This window comes from Bufo bufo, chromosome 11 (assembly GCF_905171765.1).
Source record: "Bufo bufo chromosome 11, aBufBuf1.1, whole genome shotgun sequence".
In the NCBI taxonomy this organism is placed as follows: domain Eukaryota; kingdom Metazoa; phylum Chordata; class Amphibia; order Anura; family Bufonidae; genus Bufo; species Bufo bufo.
This window is the reverse complement of record NC_053399.1, coordinates 36,802,431-36,820,321: the sequence shown is the minus strand read 5'-3', so window position 1 is coordinate 36,820,321 and position 17,891 is coordinate 36,802,431. Positions and strand designations below refer to the sequence as shown.

Below are 17,891 nucleotides of genomic sequence, written 5' to 3'. Positions count from 1 at the left end.
CTGTAAGGTTTAAAGAGTTGTCTGTTGGATTGGTGAAGTAATTGTAGTTATTGTTATGTGTTTATCAGTCTTTCTCTATGTAATATTTATTTTTGTTCCACTATAACTTCATACTCATCAAAAATAATACTGTCATCAATTCTCCACACTATACAATATGTCTTTTCTTATACGTTCACTCTTGTGTCTCATTTATTGCATCCAACCTCGAATCAGACCCAGTAAGAGGGTGTATTGTATATATTTATATATAATTATTTCTTACAACAATACAAGGATAACAAACACAGTGATGTCACAGTACAGGGATAATGCACACAGTGATGTCACAGTACAGGGATAATGCACACAGTGATGTCACAGTACAGGGATAATGCACACAGTGATGTCACAGTACAGGGATAATGCACACAGTGATGTCACAGTACAGGGATAATGCACACAGTGATGTCACAGTACAGGGATAATGCACACAGTGATGTCACAGTACAGGGATAATGCACACAGTGATATCACAGTACAGGTACAGGTATAATGCACACAGTGATGGCACAGTGCAGGGATAATGCACACGGTGATGGCACAGTGCAGGGATAAGGCACACGGTGATGGCACAGTGCAGGGATAATGCACACGGTGATGGCACAGTGCAGGGATAAGGCACACGGTGATGGCACAGTGCAGGGATAATGCACACGGTGATGGCACAGTGCAGGGATAAGGCACACGGTGATGGCACAGTGCAGGGATAATGCACACAGTGATGTCACAGTACATGTATAAAGCACACGGTGATGGCACAGTGCAGGGATAATGCACACGGTGATGGCACAGTGCAGGGATAAGGCACACGGTGATGGCACAGTGCAGGGATAATGCACACGGTGATGGCACAGTGCAGGGATAAGGCACACGGTGATGGCACAGTGCAGGGATAAGGCACACGGTGATGGCACAATGCAGAGATAATGCACACGGTGATGGCACAGTGCAGGGATAAGGCACACGGTGATGGCACAGTGCAGGGATAATGCACACGGTGATGGCACAGTGCAGGGATAAGGCACACGGTGATGGCACAGTGCAGGGATAAGGCACACGGTGATGGCACAGTGCAGGGATAATGCACACGGTGATGGCACAGTGCAGGGATAAGGCACACGGTGATGGCACAGTGCAGGGATAATGCACACGGTGATGGCACAGTGCAGGGATAAGGCACACGGTGATGGCACAGTGCAGGGATAAGGCACACGGTGATGGCACAATGCAGAGATAATGCACACGGTGATGGCACAGTGCAGGGATAATGCACACGGTGATGGCACAGTGCAGGGATAATGCACACGGTGATGGCACAGTGCAGGGATAAGGCACACGGTGATGGCACAGTGCAGGGATAAGGCACACGGTGATGGCACAGTGCAGGGATAAGGCACACGGTGATGTCACAGTGCAGGGATAATGCACACGGTGATGTCACAGTGCAGGGATAATGCACACGGTGATGGCACAGTGCAGGGATAAGGCACACGGTGATGTCACAGTGCAGGGATAATGCACACGGTGATGGCACAGTGCAGGGATAAGGCACACGGTGATGTCACAGTACAGGGATAATGCACACGGAGATGGCACAATGCAGAGATAATGCACACGGTGATGGCACAGTGCAGGGATAAGGCACACGGTGATGGCACAGTGCAGGGATAAGGCACACGGTGATGTCACAGTACAGGGATAATGCACACGGAGATGGCACAATGCAGAGATAATGCACACGGTGATGTCACAGTACAGGTGTAGTGCACACAGGGATGTAATAATAGTGGGATAATCTGCATGGTGATGTCATACTGCTACTCTAATAATTACGGTGTAGCAGGCAGTGTTTTTCTAAGAAAAACTAGACAGGCGCACCATAGGGTAGTAACATCAGACAGATAGTATAGTAATGACTCCAAATTGGAGGCTCACCTTGTCAGGTTGTGCAAATGATAGGCACAACGCTAGTGTAGACTTAGTAGAGGGTGATGAAAACCCAAAAGTTGGATGGTCATGGGATACGAGCGCTTCCACGTAGGGATGCCTGGAGTCCCCGAGGAGGCAAATGGATCCAAAGGATAAGGAGATAATCCCACGGCGCAAAGAACCAGCCTTTGGTGTCAACGGGAACTAGGTTTATTATTATAGCAGGTGGTACAGCGCGTTTCGGGATAAACAGACCCCTTCATCAGGTACAGACTGCTGATAGCTAAAAGGACACTACACACATGTTTAAATACATAAAATAAAAAAAATGGAGTGAAGGGGGGGGGGTCCAAAGCCTGCCTAAAACATGTGATTATATAGTTTTGTGCAGCGATGATCGGCTGGAAAAAGATGCCGGAAGCATCGCTGCACACAGCGCGATCACGTGATATGAATAGCGGTCAAGTGATCGCTCGGTTTCCTGGCAACAGGACGCTAAGGGCAGAGCCCAGTTAGAATGGATGGGCGAGCTGGAGGCAGGATCGTGCCGGCCACACAGGGGATATAGCGATCCCAGGGGCTGTGTGTAGGCAAGATAGGGTGCTGGAATAGGGTGCTTTAGCAAAGTTTCTATATTACACCCACTTGCACCATCAATGTTTATGTACCAGAAACATTTTATTGTATGTTTTAAAGCAATTTGTTTATTACTAAGTGACATGTGGGCAGGCTTTGCCCCCCCCCCCCCCTTTCACTCCATTTTGTGCCTTTTGGCGTTTTTTTTTATGTATTTAAAGGGAACCTGTCACCGGGATTTTGTGTATAGAGCTGAGGACATGGGTTGCTAGATGGCTGCTAGCACATCCGCAATACCCAGTCCCCATAGCTCTGTGTGCTTTTATTGTGTAAAAAAACCGATTTGATACATATGCAAATTAACCAGAGATGAGTCCTGTATGTGAGATGAGTCCTGTATGTGAGAGGAGTCAGGGACAGGACTCATCTCAGGTTAATTTGCATATGTATCAAATCGGTTTTTTACACAATAAAAGCACACAGAGCTATGGGGACTGGATATTGCAGATGTGCTAGCGGCCATCTACCAGCCCATGTCCTCAGCTCTATACACAAAATCCCGGTGACAGGTTCCATCCATCAAACCACTGATACCGCCTTTAAATGTGTGTAGTGTCCTTTTAGCTATCAGCAGTCTGTACCTGATGAAGGGGTCTGTTTATCCCGAAACGCGTTGTACCACCTGCTATAATAATAAACCTAGTTCCTGTTGACACCAAAGGCTGGTTCTTTGTGCCGCGGGATTATCTCCTTACCCTTTGACTCTACTAATTACATCCATGTACACAATTTTGAGGGAACACTGTAAAACAATGAAGACCCAGCCTTAAAGGGCTGCATTAATTACAAGATATTATCCCCTATAGTTATACCAGTGATGCCCAACCTGCGGCCCTCCAGCTTTTGCAAAACTACAACTCCCAGCATGCCTGGACAGCCTACAGCTATTAGGGCACGCTGGGAGTTGTAGTTTTGCAACAGCTGGAGGGCCGCAGGTTGAGCATCCCTGAGTTATACCAACAACCTCTGGCACCCCAGCTGTTAAACTACAACTCCCAGCATGCTGCACTCACTTCAAGCTGGGAATTGTAGTTTCACAACAGCTGGAGCGTCCGAGGTTGCTGAACCTTGTCCTATACACAGAGATGGCGGAGCACCGTGTTCTGCTATTTACATCAGTCCCATAGAGAATGAATGGAGTGGCAGGGCACATGCTCAACCAGCCTCCGCCTTCATTTTGAGGTACGGGGCCCCCTCTCTTTTATTTGAAGGGAGTCGCAGCAGCCAGACCCCTCATCCACGAGAATTCCCCTTTAAGGACCCCAGTTTTGCTCAGTTGGTGGGTGTCTGCACAACCCAGTATTAAAGTAATAATTTGTCATAGAGAATATAAAACAGACACCAATGCCTGGCTGCTCTCCAGCTACACTACAACTCCCAGGGTGCTCTGGAGCTCCCAGACTACCAGGACATGCTAGGAGTTGTAGTTTTTCCACAATGGCTGGACACAGCTTCTGTGATGAGCCAGCAGCAACCTTCTCCTCCTCCTCCCAGTCATGTGACCGATCACATGGCCGTGACGTCATCAGAGGCTCTTCCGCCCTCTAGTGGCGTTTGTGAGTGATTGCACAGGATGTCAGGCTGATGCCAGTCGGTGGTGCTAGTGCTCGGGGTCTGGCTGGCATTGTATTGTAGGGCTCTCGGCAGGTGTGCTCGGTGCTGGCAGCCATGAACAAGCAGGACCTGGCAGACGAGGCTCTGTTCCTGCTGCTGCACAATGAGATCGTGTCCTGTGTGTACAAGTCCTTGGAGCAGGGGGATGCGGTAAGTGACAGCTGGGTGACCCTGACCTGCACAGGCTAGAGGTTGGTACTAGTGCATTCTTCTGGGGTGTAGGAGAGCTGGCTGGCACCCAGCTTTCCGAGAAGCAGATATCACACGATATGGACCTATTTACTGTAATATGAACATGCCCTTTAAGGGGGGTCTGTGTCTGCCCCCCCCCCCCCCCCCATGTTGTTTTTAGGCTTTTACTGGTACAGAATCCATGCACAGAGTATTCTCTCCATTGCAGGTTATGACTATGATCTGTGGGACGCCTGCCAGTCCTCAGAATGGAGGGACCGAGATCCCTTCAGTATTCCCTGCACAAGGCTCTGCTCACGTTTCCTTTTGGAGCCCCCATCTTTTTTGACGGGAAGAATTGCGCAGCATGCAGCACTATTCTTCCCACCAAAATGACAGATCCTGCGGCTGACCGTGACCAGCCCCGATAGAAGCCGGTGGGATCCGTCCTTCGTCACTGATCTGCCAGGTGCATGATGGGATAGTACAGAAAAATGGACACAGCCTTAGTTGTCACCCCTTTATTCTAACGAACGGTGGATCAAAGAAGTGATGTCATGTTGGCCCTAAATGCCAAGCTCCATTATGGGTGTGATTTATGGCAGTTGTCGGAAAAGCCCCCCGATGCTTTAAATATTACCGGTGTGTGAGTTGCAAGATATTAATGTGTGTTGCAATACAAAGGGTTCATTAAAGGGGTTCGCCGGGCTTTTTACAAATCTCGTCCTTTCCTTTACCCTTTGGAATATAGACAGTCATGCAGGCAGGACCAGCATTGATGCTGAAAACTGTCCGGAACCCCATCGGATCCAGTTATAGTCAATGGGGATCCGGAGGTTCACAGCATTATCCGGTTACGCCTGGTACGGTGAACTCCAGCAGTCTGTTCCTCTGCCATTTCTGACCTCAGATGTGAACCTAGTGTAAATGCAGCCGAGCAGGAAGACTAGGGAACACATGTGGGCAGGATGCGAGCGAAAGAAACCGCGGCGTATGTGAGTGCGACGAGGATGGCGGTATCAGCGGTTTGATGAATGAATGGGTGAGTATTAACCAAGTGATACTTTCTTCCACAGGACAGTGGAAAGGAAGGGTTTTGTAAAAAGCTAGAAGAACCCCTTTAAAGATGCTGTATGTTGTTCAAATCTTAAAGGGAATCCGTCATCAACTTTAAGCTGATCTCAGTGAGGGCAGCATAAAGTAGTGACAGAAATGCTGATGTCAGCGGTGTGTCACTCATGAGCTAAAAGTAAGTGGTCGCTGAGAACCAGCATCATAACCATTGCAGACTGGGCCTGGAAAAGAATTTTTGCCACCCTAGGCGAAAGCAAATTTTGCCGCCCCTTTTTCGGACACCTATTCCATGCAACATTGTGCACTGTCTGTGGGGGCAGTTAGTATTACTTAGTGGGGGCACTGGGGGGCAAATTACGTAATGGGCACTGCCCATTACGTAATTTACCCCCAGTGCCCCAACAAAGTAATACTAACTGCCCCCACAGACAGTGCACAACTGCACACTGCCTATTACGTAATTTGCCCCCCAGTGCCCCCACTAAGTAATACTGAACTGCCCCCACAGACTGACACTGTGCACAGTCACACTCCAGCCAGGCAGGCTCCATTATGTCATTTGAAATTGCTGCCAAAGCACCCCCCCCCCCTCCCCTCCTGAACAAGCACAGGCTCGCAGGGGCAGCACAATCCACCATGATCCGGCCGGCAAGTACAGGAACAGCCGAACAGGAGGAGTCAGATGGATGACAGCCAGGTAGGGGGCGTGGTGCGGCGGCTAGGAATCAGGAGAAGATGTTAGAACTTAGATGGATGGATCACAAGTAGGGGGCGTGGCGCGGGCGGCGGATAGTCGGGAATCGGGATACGGACTCCAGAGCGCCGGCGCCCCCAGGCAGAGTGCGCTCTACGCGGTGGCCTACTCTGCTTATGGGTGGCGCCGGCCCAGTCTGCAATCTGGAAAAGAGTCAGATCTACCTGAGAAGAGTCCTGGTTATTCCTAATCTCCTGCTCTCACCCCATCTGCTGATTGGCAGTTCTCTCCTAGAGAGAAAGAGAGAGCTAGGTAGAAGACTGTCAGCCATCAGCAGGAGAGCAGGAATTCATAAATAACCAGGACTCTTCTCAGGTGGCCGGGACTCTTTTCCAGGCCCAGTCTGCAATGATTGTGATGTTGGTTCTCAGCAACCACTTACTTTTAAATGACAGACTGCTGAAATCAACTCACCTGTCTCTACTTTATTCTGCTGTTAGTATGGGCAGCACAAAGTTGATGACAGGTTCCCTTTAAAGGGGTTATCCGATATCTAAAATATCCCCCCCAACGTCCGGGCCCCTTGTATGGATTATTACTTGGAAAATACAAATGTGATAGCACTCTGCATCCAGCATTCTGCCCTGCCTCCATGCTGGATGAGGCATTGGTGTACATTTTGGCCAAAGCGTAATAAGCCACTCACCACGTCAAGGTCGCCTCTATTTCTCATTTAGAACATAGCACATGTGACATAATGTTTGTACTGTGTGGTTATTATCTGTCGCAGCCTGCTATTGGATGCACCCCCTCCCCGGATGTTTTGATCCAAGCGACGGAGAGATGCGTGACAGCCATGCAGGGATCCGGAGCTACGCGGGTCGAAGAGCAGGCAAGTAATAATCCATGTGGGGGATTGAGTCAGCACAACCTGTATGTAGGTGCACATCACTATGGCGAAATATATATACAAACGGAAAATACTAATGTGATAGCACTCTGCATCCAGCATTCTGCCCTGCCTCCATGCTGGATGAGGCATTGGTGTACATTTTGGCCAAAGCGTAATAAGCCACTCACCACGTCAAGGTCGCCTCTATGAGTGGTCCCTAACACTAGTTTCTACCTGTTATGGGCCATGACAGCCACACAAAGTCCAGGGAATGCAGGTACAGCATGTACGCCAAGCACACTCTGCTTTTAACCCCGTCCGATGCCATTACAGCTTTCATCGGATCCAGGGATGCAAGTACCAACATGCATGCTGAACCCACCATATACTTCTCCTGGAGCCAAATGGCTACTGGTAGGTTCTATATAAGCAGACTCAGTTTTATACTGACTTTAAAACCAGCCTCCAGGACAGATTGACTGGTCAGGTGTGCATGACTCCAAGGAGATCGCCACGCCTCCAATATATACTACAAAGACAGCCATGCAGGGATCCGGAGCTACGCGGGTCGAAGAGCAGGCAAGTAATAATCCATGTGGGGGATTGAGTCAGCACAACCTGTATGTAGGTGCATATCACTATGGCGAAATACATATACAAACGGAAAATACAAATGTGATAGCACTCTGCATCCAGCATTCTGCCCTGCCTCCGATGAAAGCTGTAATGGCACCGGACGGGGTTAAAAGCAGAGTGTGCTTGGCGTGCACGCTGACCTGCATTCCCTGGACTTTGTGTGGCTGTCATGGCCCATGAACAGGTAGGAACTAGTGTTAGGGACCACTCAATAGAGGCGACCTTGACGTGGTGAGTGGCTTATTACGCTTTGGCCAAAATGTACACCAATGCCTCATCCAGCATGGAGGCAGGGCAGAATGCTGGATGCAGAGTGCTATCACATTAGTATTTTCCGTTTGTATATATATTTCGCCATAGTGATGTGCACCTACATACAGGTTGTGCTGACTCAATCCCCCACATGGATTATTACTTGCCTGCTCTTCGACCCGCGTAGCTCCGGATCCCTGCATGGCTGTCACGCATCTCTCCGTCGCTTGGATCAAAACATCCGGGGAGGGGGTGCATCCAATAGCAGGCTGCGACAGATAATAACCACACAGTACAAACATTATGTCACATGTGCTATGTTCTAAATGAGAAATAAGACCCAAGTCCGATAACAGAATTTATTCACAGAATTTATTGCTTTTTTTTTTTTTTCCTTTTTTTTTTAACAGCACTTACGGTATCTGTTTTTAAATGGAAAAGTAATAAATGCATTTCTTTTGTAGGAAAATGGAAGGTGCATTACCAAGTTGGAAAACATGGGTTTTCGTGTCGGACAAGGCTTAATAGAAAGGTAGGTCGGCTCTTCTGTCTAGTTGTGATGTTAAAACGTATTTGTAAGGCCTCATGCACACGACCGTTCAGTTTTTTGCGGTCCGCAAAAAAAAAAAAAAACGGAAGCAGCCCGTGTGCCTTCCACAATGAACGGAACGGGCGGCCCATTATAGAAATGCCTATTCTTGTCCGCGAAACGGATAAGAATAGGACATGATTTATAATTTGTGGGCCCACGGAAAAGAGCAACGGAGGCGGACAGCACACGGAGTGCTGTCCGCATCTTTTGCGGCCCCATTGAAGTCAACGGGTCCACAGACAAGCCGCAAAACATGTGGCTCGGATGAGAAACCAAACCACGGTCGTGTGAATGAGCCCTTAATGACGAGTGTAAAGAGTGTGTGTGGCGCCAGATGCGATGTTGTAACTGCATCACAACCCAATGGAGGACTGATGTTGCGCTGCTCTCAGTAATTTGACTTGTAGGGGTTTTCTGAGATTTTAGGGTAAGTCATTTACATCAGATCATGGTTGGGAGACTCCTTGCACCCCTGCCGATCAGCTGATACAAGGAGCAGTGGCGTGGTGGAGCCAGCCCACGTAGTGGAAATGGAATGAACTAAGCTGGCGGTACAATTCCTGGACACTTCACAGTGCATTGTACCCAATCAATACTTTTTTCCCGGTATCGATACGATACCGGGATTTGACATTTATCGATACTAGGAGCAGCCTAGCATCAGAGAACATGGAGCGCGCTGACAGGTGTTCTCACGTGTTCTCAGCAGCACAGGGGAGGAGGAGTCACTCTCTCCCTGCCAATAAGATGAGAGAGGGGCAGCCGCACTGCGCCACCAATGAAAGTTAACGTTTAATACAAATACAGGTGTTGGCAGCAGAATGACATAGCCGCGATTAGCGGCAGTTAACCCCCTCAGGTGCAGCACCTAAGGGGTTAACTGCCGCTGATCCCAGCTCCCAACTATGTGATTCTGCTGCCGGCACCCACCTCCTGTATTAAAGGTTAATCATCATTGGTGGCGCAGTGCGCCTGCCCCTCCCCAGTATTAAAATCATTGGTGCAGTGCACCCTCCCCCCGTCCCCAGTATTAAAATCATTGGTTGCGCAGTGTGACCCCCTCAACCCCCCCCCAGTATTAAAATCATTGGTGGCAGTGGCCACAGAGTCCTCTCCCCCTCATTTGTGGCAGTGGCCACAGGGTCCCCTCCCCCTCATTGGTGGCAGTGGCAGCTTCTGATCGGAGACCCAGCAGTGTAATCCATGGGCTCCGATCGGTTACCATGGCAGCCAGGACTGAAGCCCTTGTTGCCATGGTAATCTCCCTGCTGCTGTGTGCACAGAGCACAGGGCAGCAGGGAGAGTGTGCAGTCCTGTTCACCCGAATAGAGCTCCATTAGGGTGAATAGGACAAGGGATTAAAAGATCCCTGGTTCTAGCCCCTAAGGGAAGAAATAGTTATTAAATAAAAAGTAAAAAAAAAAAAAGTATAAATCACCCCCTTTCCCAATTTTACATATAAAATATATAGACAATAAATAAACATATTACATATCGCCACGTCTGAAAAGTCCAAACTATTGAAATCTAAAAAAAAAATCCTATGCGGTGAACGCGGAACAGAAAAAAACCAGAAATTTAAATTGCGTGATTCACGGATATCAGCCAAGTGCATGCCACCATGTTTTTTATTTATTTATTTTACTTTCACACTCTCGTTTTGGATTTCCTTTTGTGAGATCCGGTCAGGGCTCTCACTAGCGGTCCAAAACGGATCAGTTTTGCCCTTATGCATTCTGAATGGAAAAGGATCCGCTCAGAATGCATCAGTTTGCCTCCGATCAGTCACCATTCCGCTCTGGAGGCGGACACCAAAATGCTGCCTGCAGAGCCAAACGGACACACAATGTAAGTCAATGGGACGGATCTGTTTTCTCTGACACAATAGAAAACAAATCCGTCTTCCATTGACTTTCAATGGCGTTCAAGACGGATCAGTCATGGCTATAGAAGACATAATACAACCGGATCCGTTCATGACGGATGCATGTGGTTGTATTATTGTAACGGAAGCGTTTTTGCAGATCCATGACGGATCCGCAAAAAACGCTAATGTGAAAGTAGCCTAAGGTGCACCACATATATAGAACGACAAAAATAATTATGCCTTATACAAGAGGTGCATCCACTAAAAAAGAGGGCACAGACTGTGCAATACTATCATCAGATAGGCTCACTATGATGTGTCTAAACAGCCACTGATGACGGGAGTCGTGCCGGGGTAATATAACCCCTTACAACTGCTCGGTCCAGAGCCCTAGCACCTTACAATCGCTCCGGAGCAACCCCAAGCACCCACAATACTAAACCCTGCCTCAAGCTAGCCAGCAGCCCTAATCAGTTTAGCATAAAGGGGTATTCCCATCACATACAATGGGGGCATATCGCTAGGATATGCCCCCATTGTCTGATAGGTGCAGGTCCCACCTCTGGGACCTGAACCTACAACGAGAACTGAGCGGAGAGAGCTGTGGCTGGAGGACACCGGATTTCCAGGGGTCCGTCCACCACCAAGCGAGGTCCCCGCTCCCATTCATTTCTATGGGGCAGATGGAAATAGCCGAGCCAGCGCTCATCTATTTTCGGTGGCCCCTGTAGAAATAAATAGAGGGCGGCTGCGCATGCGCAGTGTGCCCTCCGTTCATTTCCCCGCTTTGTTCTCATTGTAGGTGCACCTATCAGACAATGGGGGCATATCCTAGCGATATGCCCCCATTGTGTGTGATGGTAAAGCCCCTTTAAGCTTACCAGCAGCCCTGGTCAATTATGCTGAACTCGTTTCCACGTGGGTTTGACCCCACGTTTCATCAGGAGCGACAATGGTAGTAGTGGCTATACACTCAAAGTCTCTCCGCCACTGATGATGTGCGAACACCCTAGCCCCGGCGCTGTGATGGCCGTGTGCAAAATCTATGACCGAGCCCTCCCAGCGTGCACTTTCTATAATACAGATGTCTTCTTATGTGGCACAAAGGTCTTTGGGCCCCCTCAGACCCCCATAGCTACGCCCCCGGCCGTATGCATGAGCCCTAAAAGTGGGCATTTATTAACAAACTCATGTATATCGATCAGCCCATAAGTTTTCTTTTTGGTGCCAAAGTGTCCAGTAAGTATAGTGACGACAAGCTAGACAGTAATAACTGTACAACTTCAGACCGGTAGCCCTTGCATGTGTATGCCCTACTTGAAGGGGTTTTCCACTAGCCGGAACCCTTTCCAGTGCCCAGAACGAAGGGGCTCCGCTGACGGTGCTGTCAGTGAGTCCGTAATGCAAATTTCAGTGCAACCACTTTCAACATCTAATTCTTGAAAATGCGTGTCCACCTAAGAGTGAAGAACCATTAAATCCTTGAGTTGTCGTCTTGTTAAAATGTTTTCGGCCTTTTAGGAAAGCTGAGTGGCATCTGTATAATCGTGCAGTGATACACCCCTACTCTTGTGTCCGTGCATAGCCCAATTTGCAGTTCGGGACTTGAGGAAACCTGGGTGACGACCAGTGCATTTCTCAGGAGGGTTGTCCTCCAATCTGTCTGCTCCTGTAACTCTACCCAACTTTCCAGAGTTACCGCTCAGGAGGCTCAAAAAGCTGGGTGACGACAGTTCCGGCAGGTCTATTGATTGTTCCTCCTTCGTACTAAGAAACTTCTGAAGGGACGGCTCACTTTACCCCTAATTACAACCTCCAGGAGAACTCCTGGAACGGGATGGAAAGTGCGAGAACATCAAATCATTGTTGGCACGTTGTGTTCATCTTGGTAACGTCAAATTGTTTTCTCCCCTCCTTAGAATTACCAAGGATACAGCCAGGTTCAAAGATGAATTAGATATTATGAAATTTGTCTGCAAAGATTTCTGGACGACAGTGTTCAAGAAACAAATCGACAACCTGCGGACCAATCACCAGGTGAAGATCTCGCGGCTTGCGCTGCCACCGCGCAGTTTACTTTTCCATAGGTATTCAGGGCTGTTTGCGGTGTGCATGAGCGCTCATGCATTGTGCAGGGAACGGCCGATGGTAAATACACAAGCCGTCTACAGTCTGGTTTCCAGGCTCTTAGCACTTAGGTCCGTGCATAGAAAACAATAGCAGCGGTCCAGGAGCCGGTCTAATGGGCACATAGGAATTGACATTAGGACTATTTCTCAGAGGGAACTGGTTTTCCAGGATTTAGGGCCACATTGATGTGGACGGATTATTGTCAAATTATTGAGAACGAATGTTGAATGCGTGAACACTCATTCCTGATAATTGACCCAGTGCCAATTGTTTATGTGGCGCAAAAATTCACTTACATCGCCCTGTGTCAATCGGGACGAGCTGCCGACAAACAGAGAATCTGTATGGGGAGGTTGGGGGGGCGAAAAATGGTAGCAAAGATGATTAGTCCCCATACAGCAGCTGTCATTGCTGCATGTCAGTTCATTCCTAATTATTACTCTGTGTAAATGTCCCCTTAGTATAAGCTATCAATCTCAAATTGTTGGGGTCCAACTCCCAGCACCCCCACAATCAGCTGAATGAAGGGGCCGCAGTGTCCCTTCATTGTTTCACCTCCGCACATTTTGTAGCGGCTCCTCAGACCCATTCGTAGGATTTGATTTGGAGTATCAGGGGTCAGGCCTACACCGATCTAATATTGGACAGACCAAGTCCAGGACGACCCCTTTAAGTACCCTTTCTTTAGGGGCATTTGGATGTCATGGCAGACCTTCAAAACAAACAGCGTCTATCCGTTAGGGGGTCTGAAGGAAAATATGTATTACATGACCGCACGCTGATTTCATCTTCATCTTGTCCGTTCTTCTCTCGATAATACCTCTCACAGCGGGGGGAACAGGGGGCAGAAATAAAACAAAAATGGTGACCTGGACTCCGTGTCTGCAGTGCTACTCCTGTATTACTGTAGACAGTGGTCCGAAATCAGGGTGACAGATTCCCTTTAATGCAGCAGGAATGAGTTTGCAGTTGGTAGCAACGATTTTCCTAGTTACTCTCCTGATCTAAAGTAGAACTCTACATGTTTGAGATGCATTTATTTGTGCACGTCCCCAAGACTCCCACATTTGCAGCATTTGTCCCTCTGCATGTCTGGACTCCTTTTTTTTACCTTTTTTTTTTTTTTTTTCTATTTGCAAAGGGAATTTATGTGCTCCAGGACAACAAATTCCGACTTATCGCTCAAATGTCTGCAGGGAAGCAGTATATGGAACATGTCCCCAAGGTAATATGTAACATATCGGCGGCACCCTTCATTACAGATTTAGTAACATGAGAGGAACAAAGGATACAGTGAAAGGTAGGATTTGTGTGTCTGTAGGCTCTTCGGAGGGGAGCAGAATGGCAGTGCCCGATTCAACAATCTGCCCATATATTTCATATCATTGGCTATATCTGTCTGGTATTCACCATGTAGTAAGTGCGATATTTATTCCAAAAACTGAAAGAGGGTTAGTAATATGATGCATTGCCAAGCCATAAGCTCGCAAATTCCTGTCCTACTTCATGTCATCTAGATTTGTTGCCGTGAGTGTGTTTAGGGCACTTTCACACTTGGGTTTTCCTTTTCCGGCATTGAATTCCGTCCTAGGGGCTCTATACCGGAAAATAACTGATCAGGCATAGCCCCATGTAGTCTGAATGGAGAGCAATCCGTTCAGGATGCATCAGGATGTCTTCAGTTCAGTCTTTTTGACCGATCAGGACAGAGATAAAACCGCAGCATGCTACGCTTTTATCTCTGGCAAAAAAAAACAGAAGATTTGCCTGAATCCCGGATCCGTCATTTTTTTTCCCATAGGAATGTATTAGTGCCAGATCCAGCATTCAAAATACCGGAATGCCGAATCCGTCCTTCCGGTCTGCACATGCGCAGACTGAAAAAAAGAAATACCGGATCTGTTTTGCCGGATGACACTGGAAAGACGGATCAGGCATTTTAGTGCATTTTTTTTTCACTGATCAGGCATTTTTGCCGGATCCGGCAGGCATTTCCAGCTACGGAACTGCTTGCCGGATCACTCTGCTGCAAGTGTGAAGGTAGCCTTAAGACCTTGATCCATCTAAAAACATTTTAAAATCTGCACCTTAGTGCGGCAATTCACATTATTTTACCCTTGATTGCCCAGTGAGGCGCTCCTGCTTCCAGTCGGAGTATGAGTGGATAGGGCTACTCTAGCACACTCGACTGTTTCGGTGAATCCCATAGCGGTAAATGAAGAGAGCCGCACACATGCACAGCCACCTTTCCATTCATTTTCTGCTCAGATTCAGCTGCTGTCTTACCAAACGCGTTGGGGGCCCCTGTTCTCCACCTAATTGCGGGTCCCAGAGGTGGAATACAAATCTGTCAGACATTTATGACATGTTCTATGGATATGCCATAAACCTCCTAAGATTGCCGTGAACATTTAATAGCTGTCGCCCTAACAGTCATTAGGCTGACATCTCTTCTCACGTACACGTTCGGCTCAGCTCAATATGTCTGTGTATTCTGTGTGGAGAGCTGAGAAAGCTGCTACCAGCCAGTTCTGGTTGTGGCTTTCCTCCACGGAGATTGGGCGAAATTCATATTTGTCTCCCTCACATCATCTGTCGGAGGAGGAGAGTCAGAAGCTCCACACACACATTAGCGTGTCGGACAAACCTGCCGTTCTCGTTGGGTTAGGACAGGAGTATAGTGTGTATGGCCAGCTCAAAGGGGTTCTCCAGGATTTAAGAAAATAAAAATGCTTAAAGGGGTTGTCCAAGTCATATTTATTGATGACCTATCCTCAGGATAGGTCATCAATATCAGATCGACGGGGGTCCGGCTGTTTGAAGAGAAGGCGCGCGCCATGCCAGCACGGCCTCCTCTTCACTGTTTACCTTCTCGCTGTTGCATCTGCAGCGGTAAGCAGGTGTAATTACACCTAACCGTCCCATTGATTTCAATGGGACGGATCGTTCCCATACACTTGTATAGGCGCGATCCGTACCATTGGAATGAATGGGACGGCTTGGGTGTACTTAGCAGAGGCAACGGCGAGAAGGTAAACGGTGAAAAGGAGAGGCGGTGCTGGCACGGCGCGCGCCTTCTCTTCAAACAGCTGATCGGCAGGGGTCATCAATAAATAAAACTTGGACAACCCCTTTAAATATTAATTTATTATAAATATATTCCCAAATACCTTTCATTAGTTATAATGGCTCGTTTTCTCTAGGGAGCAACAATCAGGGGAAATAAAATGGCCCCCATTGTCTGATAGGTGCGAGTCCCACCGCTGGGACCCGCACCTGTATCGAGAAAGGAGCCCTGAAAGTGGTGGGGGGCGCACTGTGCAGGCACAGCCGCCCTCCATTCATTTTCTATGGGTCCGCCGAAAATAGCTAAGAGCTGGCTCGGCCCATAGAAGTGAATTGGAGCGGTCATGCGCGGTGCGCTTCCATTCACTTTTATGGGGAGAGCGCTTGGTGGTCACCGGACCGGAGTCCTCCAGCCACCACTTTGGCCCGCTCCGTTTTCGATATAGGTGCGGGTCCAAGCGATATGCCCCCATTGTCTCAGATGAGACAACCTCTAAGTCTAGAGCTTCAGCAGGCTGGCATCACCACTTCTTTCCCAGATAATCTTGTCCTTACAGTTGATACTACTGATCCTTCACACCAAACATATGGTCAGTAAGAGTAAGTTACCTGGTTAATACCTGATTAACTTATATCAGTTAGTTAGGAACACACTGGGGGGCTATGTATTACTCTACCCCCTGGGCAGGGCATACTGCTTTACTAACTGATGCCAGTTCATGCCAGTGACCCTGCCTATAGATGCTTCTCATCAAAATGTTGACTAAAAAGATTTCATTCACCGTCTTATTTTGTTTATTACTTTTAGTATTTGGCATTCACATGTGGGTTAATTCGAGGAGGATTATCGAATTTGGGAATAAGAAGTATTGTAACAGCAGAAGTCTCAGTAATGCCTGCGTGTGAGTATATGACCCTTCTTGATGCATATTTTCAAATCTTATGGTTTGTTTTATTAGTATTAGTAGTGTATGCACATTTACCTTGCATTATGTTTTCTTTACTTGCTGAAAGTAGGTCTCAATGGGACTATCCCTCCAATCTTTTTTTTTTTTGCAGCGGTAATGCTTTACTGTCAGGAGGATGGCAGGCTGGCATCACCACTTCTCTCCCAGATAATCTTGTCCTTACAGTTTATACTTCTCCTTTGGAGTGTTATCTGATCCTTTACAGTTGTCCTTTCATTCTGTCATCCACCCTTTGTCTGTTAGGGATATTGTGTTGACATCACTCGATTTTACTGTTAAAGCGTTCCTGAGTTTTTAAGAAACTTTGCATAATAGCTGTACAATCATAACTGTGAAGGAAAAGTTATGTTTGGGCTTCCCTAATGTTGTTGTTCAGCCATATTATTCCTTGCTTCAGCTGCACAGCTAGATGCATTTCACTCAGAAGCAGGGGGCGTCTCTCTTTTAACCATCTTCAATGTCTCTGGTCATGACTTTACAGCTTTTTTTCAGGTGGATGCTGGCAGATTTTTTTAATGAAATGATTTAGAAATTAGCTAGTTACACCATTCTCTAGTAAATCAAATGAAATTGTGTGAAAGTACTGTGACTCTTTAAGGCTGGGTCTACACAGCGATCTTGGCCGTGACACCTCACACAACCAAATATCTCGGCCATTAAGCCGAATTAGGTCGCAGCACAACTCACAAGTTGGTGTGACCCCATAATCGTAAAAAAACTTCTTTTTTTTTTTTAGATTATATGGTCACAATAACTTGTGTGATTCTTCTGCGACCCATTTCAGAGATCTTTGGTCGTGCAATGGGTTTGTGGTCAAAATCTCCATGTCACCCTAGTCTTAAAGGGGTTATCCTGGAAAAGATAATGATGACATCTTCAGGGTAGGTCATCATTATCACATCAGTGGGGGGGCTCCAAGTCCCTGCATCCCCGCCGGTCCGCTGTTTTAGGGAGCCGCTGTGCTCTATGGTGCGGTATGGTAGGCTCCTGGCAGCTTTCCAAGGACAGCGCCGGTATTGCAGCTCAGCCCCTTTGACTTGAATAGGGCTGAGCTGCAGCTAGGCCATGCGACCGATTATACAGTGATGTAACTGGCATAGGTAGAGGCTGCAGCGGTCAAGGCCTCTTCTAACAGCTGATCGCTGGGGGTCCCAGGTGTCTCACCCCCGCAGATCTGATACTGATGACTTATCCTGAGGATAAGTCCTAAATGTCTTTTTACTGCATGACCCCTTTGTAAAGATACTTTACTGCAGTGCAGCTGGTTTGGCCGCTAGATGTCAGCACTTGTGAAAATTGCAATACTTTATAACTGATTGTCACATACT

General features: G+C 47.7%; 1 protein-coding gene across 1 annotated transcript in view; it reads left to right on the top strand.

The window, feature by feature from the left end:
* Positions 1-4,178: 4,178 nt before the first annotated feature.
* The window catches only part of TRAPPC6B (trafficking protein particle complex subunit 6B), a 17,051-nt gene continuing 3,338 nt past the window's right edge, over positions 4,179-17,891 (top strand). The window contains exons 1-5 of the mRNA XM_040412762.1: positions 4,179-4,371; positions 8,405-8,472; positions 12,319-12,436; positions 13,671-13,754; positions 16,404-16,497. Of these exons, the coding sequence (XP_040268696.1) occupies positions 4,276-4,371; positions 8,405-8,472; positions 12,319-12,436; positions 13,671-13,754; positions 16,404-16,497 (460 nt within the window). The 5' untranslated portion in view covers positions 4,179-4,275. The remainder of the gene's footprint in view (positions 4,372-8,404; positions 8,473-12,318; positions 12,437-13,670; positions 13,755-16,403; positions 16,498-17,891) is intronic.